Here is a 14,984-nt window from a genome sequence, read left to right as displayed (position 1 = left end):
GTGTCATCCGCAAAAAGGCAAACTTTACCTTGTAACCCTTCGGCAATGTCACTCACAAATATATTGAACAGAATGGGCCCCAGCACCGATCCCTGAGGCACTCCACTACTCACCTTTCCCTCCTCCGAGCGAACTCCATTCACTACCACCCTCTGGCGTCTGCCCGTCAACCAGTTCCTAATCCAGTTCACCACTTCGGGTCCTATCTTCAGCCCTTCTAGTTTATTCAAGAGCCTCCTGTGGGGAACCGTGTCAAAAGCCTTGCTGAAATCTAAGTAGATGACGTCCATAGCACGTCCTTGATTTAATTCTCCCGTCACCCAGTCAAAGAATTCAATGAGATTCGTTTGGCACGACTTCCCTTTGGTGAAACCATGTTGTCTTGGATCTTGCAACTTATTGGCTTCCAGGAAATTCACTATCCTTTCCTTCAGCATGGCTTCCATTACTTTTCCAATAACCGAAGTGAGGCTTACTGGCCTGTAGTTTCCAGCTTCTTCCCTATCCCCACTTTTGTGAAGAGGGACCACCTCCGCCATTCTCCAATCCCTTGGAACCTCTCCCGTCTCCAAGGATTTATTAAACAAATCTTTAAGAGGACCCGCCAGAACCTCTCTGAGCTCCCTCAGTATTCTGGGGTGGATCCCGTCCGGCCCCATGGCTTTGTCCACCTTTAGCTTTCCAAGTTGTTCATATACACTCTCTTCCGTGAACGGTGCTCTATCCACTTCGTTTTCAGGTGTACTTTTGCCAGTCCCTCTCGGTCCTTCCCCAGGATTTTCTTCAGTAAAAACAGAACAAAAGTATCCATTTAGCAAATTGGCTTTTTCTTCATCATTTTCTACATAGCGTTTTGCTGTATCTTTTAGTCTCACAATCCCCTTTTTAGTCTTTCTCCTTTCACTAATATACCTGAAGAAGTTTTTGTCTCCCCTCCGTACATTTCTAGCCATTTGTTCTTCCGCTTGCGCCTTCGCCAGACGTACCTCTCTCTTGGCTTCTTTCAGTTTCATCCGGTATTCCTCCCTGTGTTCCTCAGGAGTGACTGGCGGAGATGTTTTGGGATCAGTGTCTCTAAATGGATTTTTCTTGCATGTAGTATAACATACATGAACTTCACTCTTTAATACAATACTTTCTATGGCTTTACAATTACTAGTTGTAATTCACAATGTACTATTTCACATTCAAAAAATGAAGGGGGCAATCAGATCTATCTATACATGCCCAGCTTCTTAAATTTTTTTTTTTGTTACATTTGTACCCCGCGCTTTCTCACTCATGGCAGGCTCAATGCGGCTTACATGGGGCAATGGAGGGTTAAGTGACTTGCACAGAGTCACAAGGAGCTGCCTGTGCCGGGAATCGAACTCAGTTCCCCAGGACCAAAGTCCACCACCCTAACCACTAGGCCACTCCTCCACTTCATGTCCTTAATATTACACTTTTAACAGTCAGCAAGATCAATGAAGTTATTGTAGGATCCAGGGGCATAGCCAGACCTTGGCGGGAGGGGGGTCCAGAGCCCAAGGTGGAAGGGCACATTTTAGCCCGCCTCCCCCACCGCCGACCCTCCCCCGCCACTTTCACCGCCACTGCAAGGTACCTTTGCTGGTGGGGGTCCCCAACCCCCGCCAGCATTAGTCTTCTTCAGCTCCAGTCTCCGGCGCGTTCGCTGATCTGTGCTGTGAGTCCTGACGTCCAGCACGTTCCTTTAAGTGAAACTGCTCAGTTTCACTTAAAGGAACGTGCAGGATGTGCTGGACGTCAGGACTCACAGCACAGATCAGCGAACATTCCGGAGACCGGCGCTAAGAAGGCTAAGGCTGGCGGGGTTGGGGACCCCCGCTAGCAAAGGTACCTTGCGGGGGGGGGGGGGTCGAAAGTGGGGGGGGGTGTCAAAAGTAGAGGGGGCCAGGACTAAATCTGTGGGGGTCCATGCCCCCGTGGCCCCACCTAGCTACGCCCCTGGTAGGATCTATCAGATACATGTGCACACATCCATTTTGGCTGAAAAATTTGAGCCAAGCACTCAATAGGAAGGGTACGTAATCCTCATTAATCCATCCTTACAGAACTTATTTATGCTGGTTGCCGCAATTCCAATCTGAAAAAACTCCAGACTGCACAAAACATGGCTTATAATAGGCAAATCATGCTTTGATCGTGCTCAACCTCTTCGTTTTAACCGACACTGGCTCCCCATTGCAGACCCGTATTACCTTCAAAATCTGCTCATTGACTCACAAAATACTATATGGGGAGGCCCCTGCCTACATGTCAGATTTGATAGATCTACCTTAATCTACATTATCCAAGCTGCAAGTCTGTAAAATATAAACTGCTCTTTTCTCATCTTCTTTCTCCTACGTCAGCCCAAAATCTTGGAACGCTTTACCTAGGCAACTAAAAGTGATTGACGACCACCAGCTATTCAAGAAATCCTTAAAAACATTTTTATTCGAGATAGCTTATCCCCCACTTAATGCTAAGCCTTCACCTTCCTCATGTTGACTATACCCGTTTAGCCACCGACTACTTCCACCTAGTAAAGTATCCTTGTATTATCCTCTTGTTCATTCCAGACCTTCTCACTTTTGTGTCACTACCCTCTATGCATTGTAATCCTTTGCAATTTTGTAAGCCACATTGTGCTCGCTATAGTGGGAAAATGTGGAGTATAAATGTACCAAATAAATAAACTTAGTTTTAGTCCATTTTTATTCACAACATTATTGTAATTTTTATCAACAATTTTTTATCAGAGTTAAAAGAGCTTTTTTTTTTTCAATATATTAAGTACTTAGCTTTTAGCTTAGCTTCTCCATTCTTTCAAAAAGAGAATCAGTAGTGGAGACCAGCTGTCACCGACACAAATTTATGCTTTGCTCATCGCTGTTTCAAGGTAGCCTCCTAAAGGAAAGCATATCCAAAATATAAATCATTTGTTTTCAATTTAAACGTGCATCCAACAAAAAATTCTTTACTGACCAGGGTTTCTCACTGCAACGGCTTCTAAGATGGCCGCTGCGTTTTTCTAAACTTCCTTATATACTACTAATGTCCTCATGTGATATGGTGAGCACAAATCCAAGACCCAGGAATTAAGCTAAGTATCTGCCAATAGGCTAAACTGTCAAATTAATGTCATCTATTCGATTTTTCAATTTAATCCTCTCGGTTCCTAGTGTTTAAAGTGAATATCCAAAATTATTCTCTATAGTTAAGGGTTTTTTTCAAGGTTACCACCCTCCCACCCTTCTGCTATATGATCTATAATTCACCGTCTGAGATCTGATAGCTGATGCTGGTGTTGGATCCAGTGCTGTATCAGCGGGGCCTCCATTTTATTAGTTGAAATCCTGGATTTATGCTCTGTGAGACGTATTTTTACCACTCTTATACTTCTCCCTACATAGATCTTGTTGCAGGGACATTGAATAATATACATTACCATTTTAGTTGTGCAATCAGAATTCATAAAAGATTTAATTTTATAATGGGACTGGGGATCTTCCCATACAGGTCCAACTAAAGAATTCAAGCACCATTGGCAGTGTCCATAGATGTTATGAGATGGAGAATCATAGTAACATAGTAGATGACGGCAGAAAAAGACCTGCACGGTCCATCCAGTCTGCCCAACAAGACAACTCATGTGTGCTACTTTTGTGTATATAAGTCTGCCCAGCACTAGCCCCGCCTCCCAACCACCGGCTCTGGCATAGACCGTATAAGTCTGCCCAGCACTATCCCCGCCTCCCACCACCGGCTCTGGCACAGACCGTATAAGTCTGCCCAGCGCTATCCCTGCCTCCCAACCTCCAGTCCCGCCTCCCACCACTGGCTCTGGCACAGACCGTATAAGTCTGCCCCGCACTATCCCCGCCTCCCAACCTCTAGCCCCGCCTCCCACTACCGGCTCTGCTATCCAATCTCGGTTAAGCTCCTGAGGATCCTTTCCTTCTGAACAGGATTCATATTATTATAATGTTTTTTCCATGATACTAGTTCCCTAATATTTTTAACTCTAGTAAAGGCTATAAGCGGTTTCTCATTAAAAATTTCCTCCATTTGAAGGATATGCCAATGGGACATGATGATTTGTACAATGTATTTAGATAAAGAAGAATATGGTAATACGCAGACCAATTGCTCTTTTTCATCATGATTTCTATAGTTCAGCAATTCTCGCTGAGAAATTCTAGCACGTAAATATGCTTTATGTTTTATCATAGGATATCCGCGTTCCAAAAATCTATTAGTTAGACATTTAGCATGATATTTAAAATCTTCTAATGAAGAGCAAATCCTCCTTAATCACAAGAATTGTCCCACCGGTAAATTACTTCTTAAGTGGTATGGATGGAAACTGTCAAAATGTAAATAATTATTGCGATCTGTCTCCTTACGATATAGGGACATGGAGATTGTTCCTTCCAATTTTTCAATATGAATGTCCAGAAAATTAATATATTGTTGATGACAAGTCACTGGAAAAAGGTACCCTCGTACCAAAAATAGTTACATTTAATCATGAGATTAGCTATTTCTATCAAAAAAGTAGTGGAATTACGAGGAGTTGGTGTTCTCTCCTTTAAAATATTCTCAATAATGAGGAGGGCAGCTTCTTGGGGGATATTCGTATATAAGGCGATAACATCAAGTGTAACAAACCATGCTCCATTCGGGATTTCATGTATTTCACTCAAGAGGCTCAACATATGAGAGGAGTCCTGAACAAAAGATGTAACATTTTTCACTGCAGGTTGAAGAAAAAAATCTATGAATCTTGATAACGGTTCAAGTATGGAACATGCTGTAGATACGATGGGTCTGCCCGGGTGGTGATTCAAATCCTTATGTATTTTGGGTAAAAAATATGTATAAGGTGTACACGGGTGTCAAGTGAACAGCAGGCTACCAAAGAAGGCAGCCCAGTGTTCGTGTGCTCTTTAATATTCTAGGCCAGTGGCTGTAGGAATAAGTAAATGGCCAGATGCCAACTTAGTAATACAACCTATCATGCAAAGCAGAACACTTAAGAATAGCAACAGTGAGTGAGCAAGAATGAACCCAGTCTGTTCTTTGCAAAGTCAATTAGTGAATATTATTATCAGTATTACTGATTCAAAATTTATATGCAGTCTTTTGTGATTGGCTGCATTAGCTGATCGATACTGACTGAATCAATCAGGTAAATATTCTCTACATGGATTTCAGATATAATTGAAGTATGCAAAAAGTCTCCAACTTGGCTGAACAATGTTCATTCTTCAAGGATTTCTTGGGTTTCCAAGCTAGAAACTTCAAGCTAGGTTGGCCTAGGCCTTTGCTGTCCATGTTTATTCAGGTTAGGTGCTGTGATGCACATAAAAAAGGTAGTCTGGGCAATATGCCCCAGGATACCACATAAACAAGTCTACGCTTATTTACAGGCTAGGCACTATCCCTCTTATTCTATATAGCACGCCAAAAGTTATTTATTTATTTTAAAAACTTGTATACCACTTACAGCTAAGTGGTTTCCATAAAATAACATTCATAATAAAATAAACACACACACAATGTTAAATAAACAGCAATAACCTTATATCATCACGCCACAGCCAGATACTACTACTACTACTATTTAGCATATCTATAGCGCTACAAAGCGTACGCAGCGCTGCACAAACAGATAAAAAAACAGTCACAAACAATTGGGTCTTCAGAAGTTTTTTAAACTGTGTAAAGCTACTACAGTGGTGAAGCTGACCAGATAGTGCATTCCACAGGGAGATTCCTGCTGGAACAAAAACTGTAGCTCGTACTGTATATCCGCATGGCAAAATCGCACCACTTCATCAGTAGAAAGCCTAGTGGTTAGTGCAGCAGACTTTGATCCTGGGGAATTGGGTTTGATTCCCACTGCTGCTTCTTGTGATCTAGGGCAAGTCACTTAACCCTCCATTGCCTCAGGTACAAACTTAGATTGTGAGCCCTCCTGGAACAGAGAAATATCCAGTGTACCTGAATGTAACTCACCTTGAGCTACTACTGAAAAAGGTGTGATCAAAATCTAAATAAATAAATAAAATGTATTCATACAATACAATTAAGTCTCGTATACTGCAAATACTGTGAAGTTCAATGCGGTTCACAATACAAGATAGCCGAACAGAATTCAGGAATTACAAATTAATAGAAAATAACAAGGAGATCATAGTTTACATAAATATTTCTTTAAAAGATGCCTTCGGGTATTTATTAAATAAGAACTGACTTTTCTTAATGAAATCAGAAGAGAATTCCAGTGTGTGACTAAATATGGAAGTGTAACATTATAGGGCTGGCCAGACTTATACGGTCTGTGCACTGAAGAGGACAGTACAAATAAAAAAAAAGTAGCACATATGAATTTATCTTCTTGGGCAGACTGGATGGACCGTGCAGGTCTTTTTCTGCCGTCATCTACTATGTTACTATGTTTTTAGAACGATATGGTTTTGGATCTGGAAAAAAAAACCATAAGCATTCCTGTTGGATTTGCAAACCACTTGTTCTGAAGAAAAAAGAATACTACTAAGGTATGATGGAGCAAGGCCCAGAAAGATTTTATAGGCTATAGTATGATGAAATATTTTGATACCCACCAGACAGAACTTAGCAAAGATTTGGGCTTTCTGTCCCACTATAAACTGTAAAATTCTACTGCTTTGTCACTCTCATCTGCCATACATCTCTCTCTGTCTCTCATCCACCCAGTTCTCCCTATTTCTCACCTAACCTACCCCTCCCTTTTCCTGCAAGACTGTCATTGGAATGTTTCTGTGTTTCACTTTATATTCTGATATTTGTCAACATTTTCTTATTTCCAATCTGAAGAAGAAGGGTTACCTTCAAAAGCTAATCAAAAGATGTATTAAGCTAGTCCAATAAAAAAGGTATCATCTTATTTTCTTTTCTGTGTTTTGATTTATTTCTATTTATTACGTTTAAAAGTGGACTAACATGGCTACCACACCACTTTACTCATAGGCTATAGTACAAATCTTAAATTCAATTCGGGCAGCAACAGGAGTCCAATGCAAGGATATTAGCATTGGTGTAACTCTTTCATAAGAATGAGCTGAGAAAATAAGCCTAGCAGCAGTTTTCTGAACTGTTTGTAATCTAGTTAAATGCAGTCTTGTGCTACCCACAAAGAATAGATTACAGTAATTCAATTATGAAGTTAGCAAATTATGAACAACCAGTCTAAAAACTTGAGGATCTAAAAAGGTTTTAATCCTATGTAATTTTCTTATTAAAAGAGAGGATTTCTTAACCAGTGATGATATTTGTGAACCTGATGTAAGTTGACTTAAACAGCACACCTAATATTTTCAATTAAGACTCAAAATTCAATTGTAAACCATGAAAACAAAGGAGAGCATCATTCCAAATATGGTCCACTTGGCCAAGTAACAGAAACTTAGTTTTGTTCAGTTTTAAAAAGTGATCAGCTATTCATTTTTCAAGTAACTTTATACATTTTGCTATATGACACAGTGTATCTGTGGGTGTACTATCCACAGGTATTAATATAGTGATATCATCCACATAAGAGAAAAAACCTTAAAACCAGCAGACGCTTTGTAATAGCCCAATGAGCTCATCAAAACATTGAACGTAATGGGAGACAACGGGGATCCCTTGGGACACCACATTGTAACTTCCAAGCAGAGGAAAGTGTTTTTTGGAAGTTTACCATGTAGGACTTTGAACTTAAAAAGCCCTCAAGCCTCTGCAAAACCTTGTCCTCTATTTCAGTATCACTTAACATTTTTGATATGAGGCTATGATCTACTAGATCAAAGGCACATGATAGGTCAAATTGCAGCAGCACAGCCCTTTGACCTCTGCCTAATATAGATCTTCCCTGGGTCAGAATAGCTCCAATAACTAATTCTGTGCTGTAATGTTTACGAAAGCCAGATTGTGAGGCATGTAAAATATTTATTTATTGGGATTTATTAACCATCTTTATGAAGAGATTCACTCAAGGCGATATATAGTAGTATGGAATTTATCCAAGTAAGATTTTAATTGAGACGTTACTAAACCCTTCACAACCTTAGTAAACAATGGGATAGACACAATGAGTCTATAGTTAGAAACCTCTTGCACACCCACTACAGAATTCTTGATAATAGGCGTAAGCAATATATTATCACTGTTAGATGGAAAAGTGCCCTCTTTGAAATGATCTTCTAGCCATTGTTTCAAAAAAAATGAACAGAAATTCAGGAGCCTCCCTCATGACATTTGGAGGACAACTGTCCAATAGGCAGTAGGACAAGCTGTATTTTTTTTTAAATAAAGTTCTTAGTTCTATTTCATTAATCATTTCAAAATTTGTCCAGAATCTAGCCACAGAGCACCCCAACTAACAGATATAAACTGTTCATAGTCAAAGGACAGAACCCTCAAATCTATTGGATCTGATATTATTTACATTGTTCTGAAAAAAAAGTAGCTAGATTATCAGCTATTGGTAATTCCGTACTTTTAATTGAAGCCAGATTTGATGTTTCCTTGAAATGATGTACCAATTTAAAACGTTTTGCTTCATTCAGTATGTCATTACCTACCAAATTTGAATAATAAGCGTTCTTTTTTGACATGTGGTGGGGGGGGGGTGAGATTCTGGTAGGGAGTAGGTAAGGGAATATGTTAAGGGGTTACAGCTGCCCATACAGGGGAAGCTGATTTTGTTGGGGGATTTAAAAGGGATTGGACAGGGAGATAGATGAGGTAGAAGCCTTTGTCAGGGGGCATTGATGTTTCTGTTTTTCTATGTTAAATAGCACCAGTTCAAGTACAGATCCCTGAAACACACCATTATTTACTTTCCTTTATTGGGAGAAATGGCTATTTAACCCTACCCTCTATTTTCTATCTTTTAATCTGTTCACAATCCACAACAGAATATTCTCCTATCCCATGACTTTTTTTTAATTTTCTCAAGAGCCTCTCAAAGTCTTTCTGAAGATCTAGATACACTACATCAACAGCCTTACCTGTATCCACATGTTTATTAACTCCTTCAAAAAAAGGAATCAAATTGGTGAAGCAAAATATCCCTTGACTGAATCCATGTTAACTCTGGCCCATTAAACCATGTTTGTCTATATGTTCAGCAAAGATGTGTTTTAGTTCCTTCGTATCACCATTCTTAAAAAAAACATTTCTGGCACAGGCAGGTGGGTCTCTTATATCTTATTCAGTAAAGACCTAAGCAAATAATCCTATATAATAATTTGCACCTCCGTCTGGATGCCTGGGTTCATAACACACTTCCCATTGGTCCGCCCTGGGGATGACGTCACAGGGCAGACCAATGGGAAGTGAGAGGGAAGCCAGCATCAGCCAGCATCAGCCAGCGGAGGTGAGTTTCAGCCCCCTGCCCTCTGAGTTCCAGGCCCCCCTCCCCTTCCAGTTGCAGGACACCACCCTCCCTCCCTCCACTCCTGTCTGAGTTCTACGCCCCCCCTCCTCCGAGTTCCACGGCCCCGCACCTCCCTCCCTCCCTCCCTCTCTCTCTCCCCTCCGACTGCAACCACGACCTGTCCTCCGGCAGCCCCTCACCTTCCTGTGTGCCGGCTGTAATTTAAAAATTCTTACCTCGGGGTCTGGCGTCAGCAGTGAAGGCGAGCAGCGCTTCAGACTCCCTTCCCATCTGTCCCAGCTCTGGTCCCGCCCTTCCACAAACAGGAAATGAGGGCGGGACCAGAGGCAGAGCTGAAACAGAAGGGAAAGCACTTCTGCAAACAGGAAATGAGGGCAGGACCAGAGGGAGAGCTGAAAACAGAAGAGAGAGGCAGTCTGAAGCGCCGTGCCATGCCTGCTCGACTTCACTGTTGCTGGCGGACCACGAGGTAAGAAGTTTTAAATAACAGCCGGCACTTACGAAGGCGAGGGGCAGGCGTACATGTCATGATTCCACTCGGAGGGCAGAGAGAGGGAGGGAGGTGCGGGGGTGTGGAACTCGGACGACAGGGGGGGCATGGAACTTGGAGGGGAGGAGAGGGAAGGAGGGGGGTAACAAGTTTTAAATAACAGCCGGCACTTACGAAGGCGAGGGGCAGGCGGACACGTTGTGTTTCCACTCGGAGGGCAGAGAGAGAGAGGGAGGGAGGTGCGGGTGTGTGGAACTCGGACGAGAGGGGGGGGGGGTCCTGGAACTCCAGCAGGAAGAGGGGTCCTGGAACTCGACCGGGTGGGCGGGTCCTGCAACTCGAAGGGGAGGGGGGCCTGGAAAGTGGAGGACAGGGAGGGAGGGACATACGGGGCATGGAACTCGGAGGGGAAGGGGGCTGGAACTCGGAGGACAGAGAGGGACGAATGCGCAGGGGTGTGGAACTCCAAAGACAGCATGGAACTCCGAGGACAGGGAGGGGGGCCTGGAATTCACATGAGAGGGAGGGAGGGAGGGAGGAGGCCATACTGCAACTGCGAGGAAAACCTTGCTAGTGCCCGTTTCATTTCTGTCTGAAACGGGCCTTTTTTACTAGTTAATTCAGTAAATACCAAAGCAAATAATTAATTGTCTATCTGGGAGGTGGTGGAGATGAAAACGGTAATGGAATTCAAACATGCGTGGGATAAACACAAAGGAATCCTGTTAGAAGGAATGGACCTATGGAATCTTAGCGGACATTGGGTGGCAACACCGGTATTTGGAAAATAAAACTGGTGCAGAGCGGACTTCTATGGTATGTGCCCTGAGAAAGGCAGGGACAAATCAAACTCGGATATACGTATATAAAATGAGTTTATCTTGTTGGGCAGACTGGATGGACCATTCAGGTCTTTATCTGCCTTTATTTACTATCTGCTGTGGCCTTGTGCTCCCTGAGAGCCCCTTTTATTCCTTGATGTTCAATGGTCCCAGTAATTCCCTCACATTCTTTCTGCTTCTGATATATCTGAAAAAGTTATTATCGTGAATTTTGCCTCTTTGGCAAGTTTCTCTTCAAATTCTCTTTTAGCCTTCTTTGCCAATGCTTTGCATCTAACTTGCCAGTGCTTATTCTGCTTCTTGTTTTCTTCATTCAGATCCTTTTTCCATTTTTTTAAAGATGTTCTTTTGGCTTTAATAGCCTCAGGTCCATTCCCCTGCCCCAGGTCCAGAGCTCTCCCCATGTACACAGGAATGCCCTTCCACTCTTAAATATCAGTTAACTCACTCCTCACATCCGCTGTGCAGCACACCATTGCCTCTCTGCTGTTATAGGCCATGCCTGCAGCTTCTGGCAGCAGTGCATTAACATCCAAACATGTTGTATTCCTGCCTCCCTCTCTCACTATTAAGCTGAAATTGTCCTCACTGTCCATTACATTACAGAAACATCCCCTAAAAAGGATAAACACTGATTGAGTTAGTCCCATCCAGTCTTATAGTGCATACTTTCAATTCCATGCATCAACTCCCCCCCCCCCCCCCCCCCCCCTGTTCTTATTCAGGCCATCAAGGTACATTTGTGCTTCACTCCTAGTGTTCTCTGTGAGTATCTTCCTGTCCTTCTGGACCAGCAAATGAGCTGGTTACATCAAAGCAAAATGGACCCCTTTCTGGTAGAGTGCCAGAAATTGCTGTCATCTCTTCCTCTGGGCCACCACCTTCACTGAATAATTGTTTAAAAGAAGGATCTCTGTCCTTCATATTCCAGGCACTTCTCCTTATGATAAGCCCTGAGGAGCCTCTTTGTCAGCCAGCACAAATAATGTGCAGTCGCTAGTAATAGCCTTTACTTGGCCTCCCCACTGAGTCCCAATGCATTGCATGCATTCTGTGACAATCCATACCTTGGGACCTAAATCCCAGGCAGTCCAGGAACAATTTTGCAAAAATGTCATAGAGCCCCCAGTCCATCATATGCTCTGGAAAGCCCACTGTGCATAGGTTGTTTCTGACAACTTCTATTCTCTCTCTCCTCAGTTTACTCCAATAGGGTAGCATTATCTTTTTGAAGAACCCCAACCTGTACAGCCAGCCTACTACCTTTTTGTTCTTGTGCAAATATCCTTTCCTCCATGTTTGTGATACATTAGGCTTATATCTTTATATGCTCCTGGATCTCATCTGTAAATGACAATAAGATTGTCCACCAGTGCTACCAAAACACTCCTCAGTATCTCCTGCACAAGGGAACCTGTCATTAGCAGTCCCTCGTTCTCTGTGCTTGCTGCCAATTTTCCTCCTTTTGCTTTATCTCTGTTGCTGACCACCTGGGGTGCTTTCTTGCTGATGCCTGAGCTCTGCAGGCAAACCTTCCTTACACTAGTCTTCAAGCTGTTGATGTGCTTCTGAGACCCAAATCGCTTACCATGGGTAACCTATGTTTGTTGAATGCAATAATAGGGGTTTGTGTTGTGGAACAGATACTTTACCAGACATTTATGCAGTTATATTCAGGTGGTGTTGTGGAAGTCCTGGTGCCACTCATCAGCTCGGCCTCACAGCACCATGTGACCCTATGTGTTCTTAATCAGCATAGGGTATGCCACAAAGAGAATAATTTAGTATTGGTGCAGGATAGACCAAAGGTGAGTTATAATTCAGTCTTCAGTTTTCCTCGATTTTCCACTTCTAACACACAAAATAACACCAAATTATGAGGAAATGTCATGTAATTAGCACTGCTTGGCATTTACATACCAAGTACCCTTTATCACTATTAATACTAAAATGAATTTTGCTGCTGCAGTGTTTAGTCCATCAGTTTGTAGCCATATCACTTTCCATCTCTTTGCAACAGATAATATTTTTATGCAATGTTTTCCTTAATCCCTGCTTCTTTCTTCTTTCAGGCCCAGTTTGAACTTGAGATTTTCAGTGTGCGAGGGGAACAGGCTGTCCGTACGTCCTCACTGGAAGAAGAGATTCATAAGCTAAAAAGTATATTAGAAAACCGTCTCAATGCATGTGGCAATCAGGTCCATGATGCATGTGTCTCCACTGAAGATGACAACCCACCCAAAACCTTCAGGAATGTCTGCATACAAACTGATCGTGAAACCTTCATCAGACCATGTGAAGAGGAGAATAAGACTGCAAAGAACACTCAAACTATTCCCAAAAAACTAAACCTTGCTTCTTTAAACCAGAGTGCAAGCTCCTTGGTGGACAGTAAGGAGATGGGATTCCCAGTATCACAACCAGGCTCTGTCCCACCACCACCTCCACCTCCACCACCCCTACCACACTTTGCAGCTACTTCTGCCCCTCCTCCTCCTCCCCCTCCCCCTCTACCACCACCACTTCCAGGTTCTGGGCCATCCCTGCCACCACCACCGCCACCTCCCCTGTTTTCTGGTGCTGGACCTCCACATGCATTTCCACCACCTGGATTCCTCTTCAGCAATAGCACAGGACCTCGAAAGCCTGCTGTTGAGCCCAGCTGCCCGATGAAACCTTTATATTGGACCAGGATCCAAGTGAAAAACAGCAGGTGATTATCTGAATTTGTTTTATGCCCTGCTCTGGTATGTGATCTATGTGTCTATTATTTTCTTGTGTGGTAAAGCTAATAGACATAAAACTAATAGACGTTCATGAGCTTATCTGAGCTACAGACAGTCATAAAGGAGATATCTGTAGTTGATTTTTATTTAAAAGTCCAAAGGTTCAGCAAAATTTGGGATGTTAAATAATATACGTTCTATTTTCCACCAATTACCTATAAGGTAATAAGAATAAGAATATGTAAGAAAAGGGGGAATTAAATACTATATTTGTTGAATTACATTAACCTGCACTGCAAGGTTTAAAGACATGTGCTCAGAACATAAAGACCACATATTTAACTTTAAAATGTTTATTTACAATACAGGTAATAATGTTACAAGAGAGAGGCAGTTTTTAAGAATCTTTCACAAATGAAATGTGCTTTTCAAGATTAAAAGGTCTGAATTATAAATGGTAACTCACTTCGATAGAGGCTGCTGGGTGGAGTGATGGAGATCCTTGCTGAAATAGAAGTCTTTTCTTGCAGAGTTGTTGTTGTTGCCTGGAGAAAATCATCAGGGTATGTGTGAAGTCCAGCAGAGAGGCAGGAGGCAGATCCCCAGAGAGAGAGCTGGGCATTTTCCAGGCTTTTTATATTTTCTTGCTGGACCCTAGGCTAAAGTGGGGTGTCTGAGAACTGGCTTCATCTGGTTTTGAGATGGGGCATGGTAACTGGTCACATGTTTAATGACATCATAAGACTTTCTGTCTGGACATCTGCTGTGATATACACATCCATAAGGCATCTGACAGGATTCTTTGTCGCTGAGAGTAGGTGGGCTTCTTTTGTCAGATTAGATAGCTAGATGGGCTTTTCAGTCTGACTCATTGTCTGAAAATAGGTGGAGTTTCACTGTCTCTGTGATTACTGTCCATCTTCAGAGTTCTGTTCTTTGGAGATGTGTTGATGGGCTTAGGTATCCACCCAGCTAGTTTTTGTTATCAGTAGTTTCCAGGGGGAAAGGGGGGAAGATGAAAGCCAGACCAGTTTATCTGATTCTGGACCAATAAGTCTTTGCAGCTGTGTTTTTTTATATATATATATTTGTATCTAATCCAGCAAAATCAATAACTCTGATAATTAAACTCATCTCATGCTACAGGGATGCACATACTCACCCCTGAAAAAGAGGCCACAAGCACTACATATTTATGGCTGATACTATCTATGCCATGATTAAGATTCTATAAAGCCATTAGATGACTTTCACCAAAACACTGTGTGACGACCTTTTGTAGAATGAGTGCAACCCTGTAAAAGTGAATAGAAGGATTTCTGTTGACAAATAGGACAGAAACAAAAACAGGAAGAAACCTCTATATTAGGTAAACCGTGAACAAAATCAGAGGTAATCAGCAGAAGTAGTGGAAGGAACCCAGTGGTCACAAAAACAAGCTTTATTATAGCAAAGACCCAACATGGCCAAATCTTCTTGCATCTGAGGTCCCA

At 42.3% G+C, this 14,984-nt stretch overlaps 1 protein-coding gene across 3 annotated transcripts in view; it reads left to right on the top strand.

The window, feature by feature from the left end:
* The window catches only part of FMN1 (formin 1), a 169,348-nt gene that overhangs the window by 34,452 nt on the left and 119,912 nt on the right, over nt 1-14,984 (top strand). For all 3 annotated transcript variants that reach the window (XM_030214200.1, XM_030214199.1, XM_030214201.1), the window contains one exon: nt 12,838-13,478. In XM_030214200.1, coding sequence (XP_030070060.1) covers nt 12,838-13,478 — 641 coding nt within the window. The remainder of the gene's footprint in view (nt 1-12,837; nt 13,479-14,984) is intronic.

Source organism: Microcaecilia unicolor, chromosome 9 (assembly GCF_901765095.1).
Source record: "Microcaecilia unicolor chromosome 9, aMicUni1.1, whole genome shotgun sequence".
Classification (NCBI taxonomy): Eukaryota; Metazoa; Chordata; class Amphibia; order Gymnophiona; family Siphonopidae; genus Microcaecilia; species Microcaecilia unicolor.
Note: the sequence above shows the minus strand (reverse complement) of the source record. Positions and strands in the feature narration are given on the sequence as shown.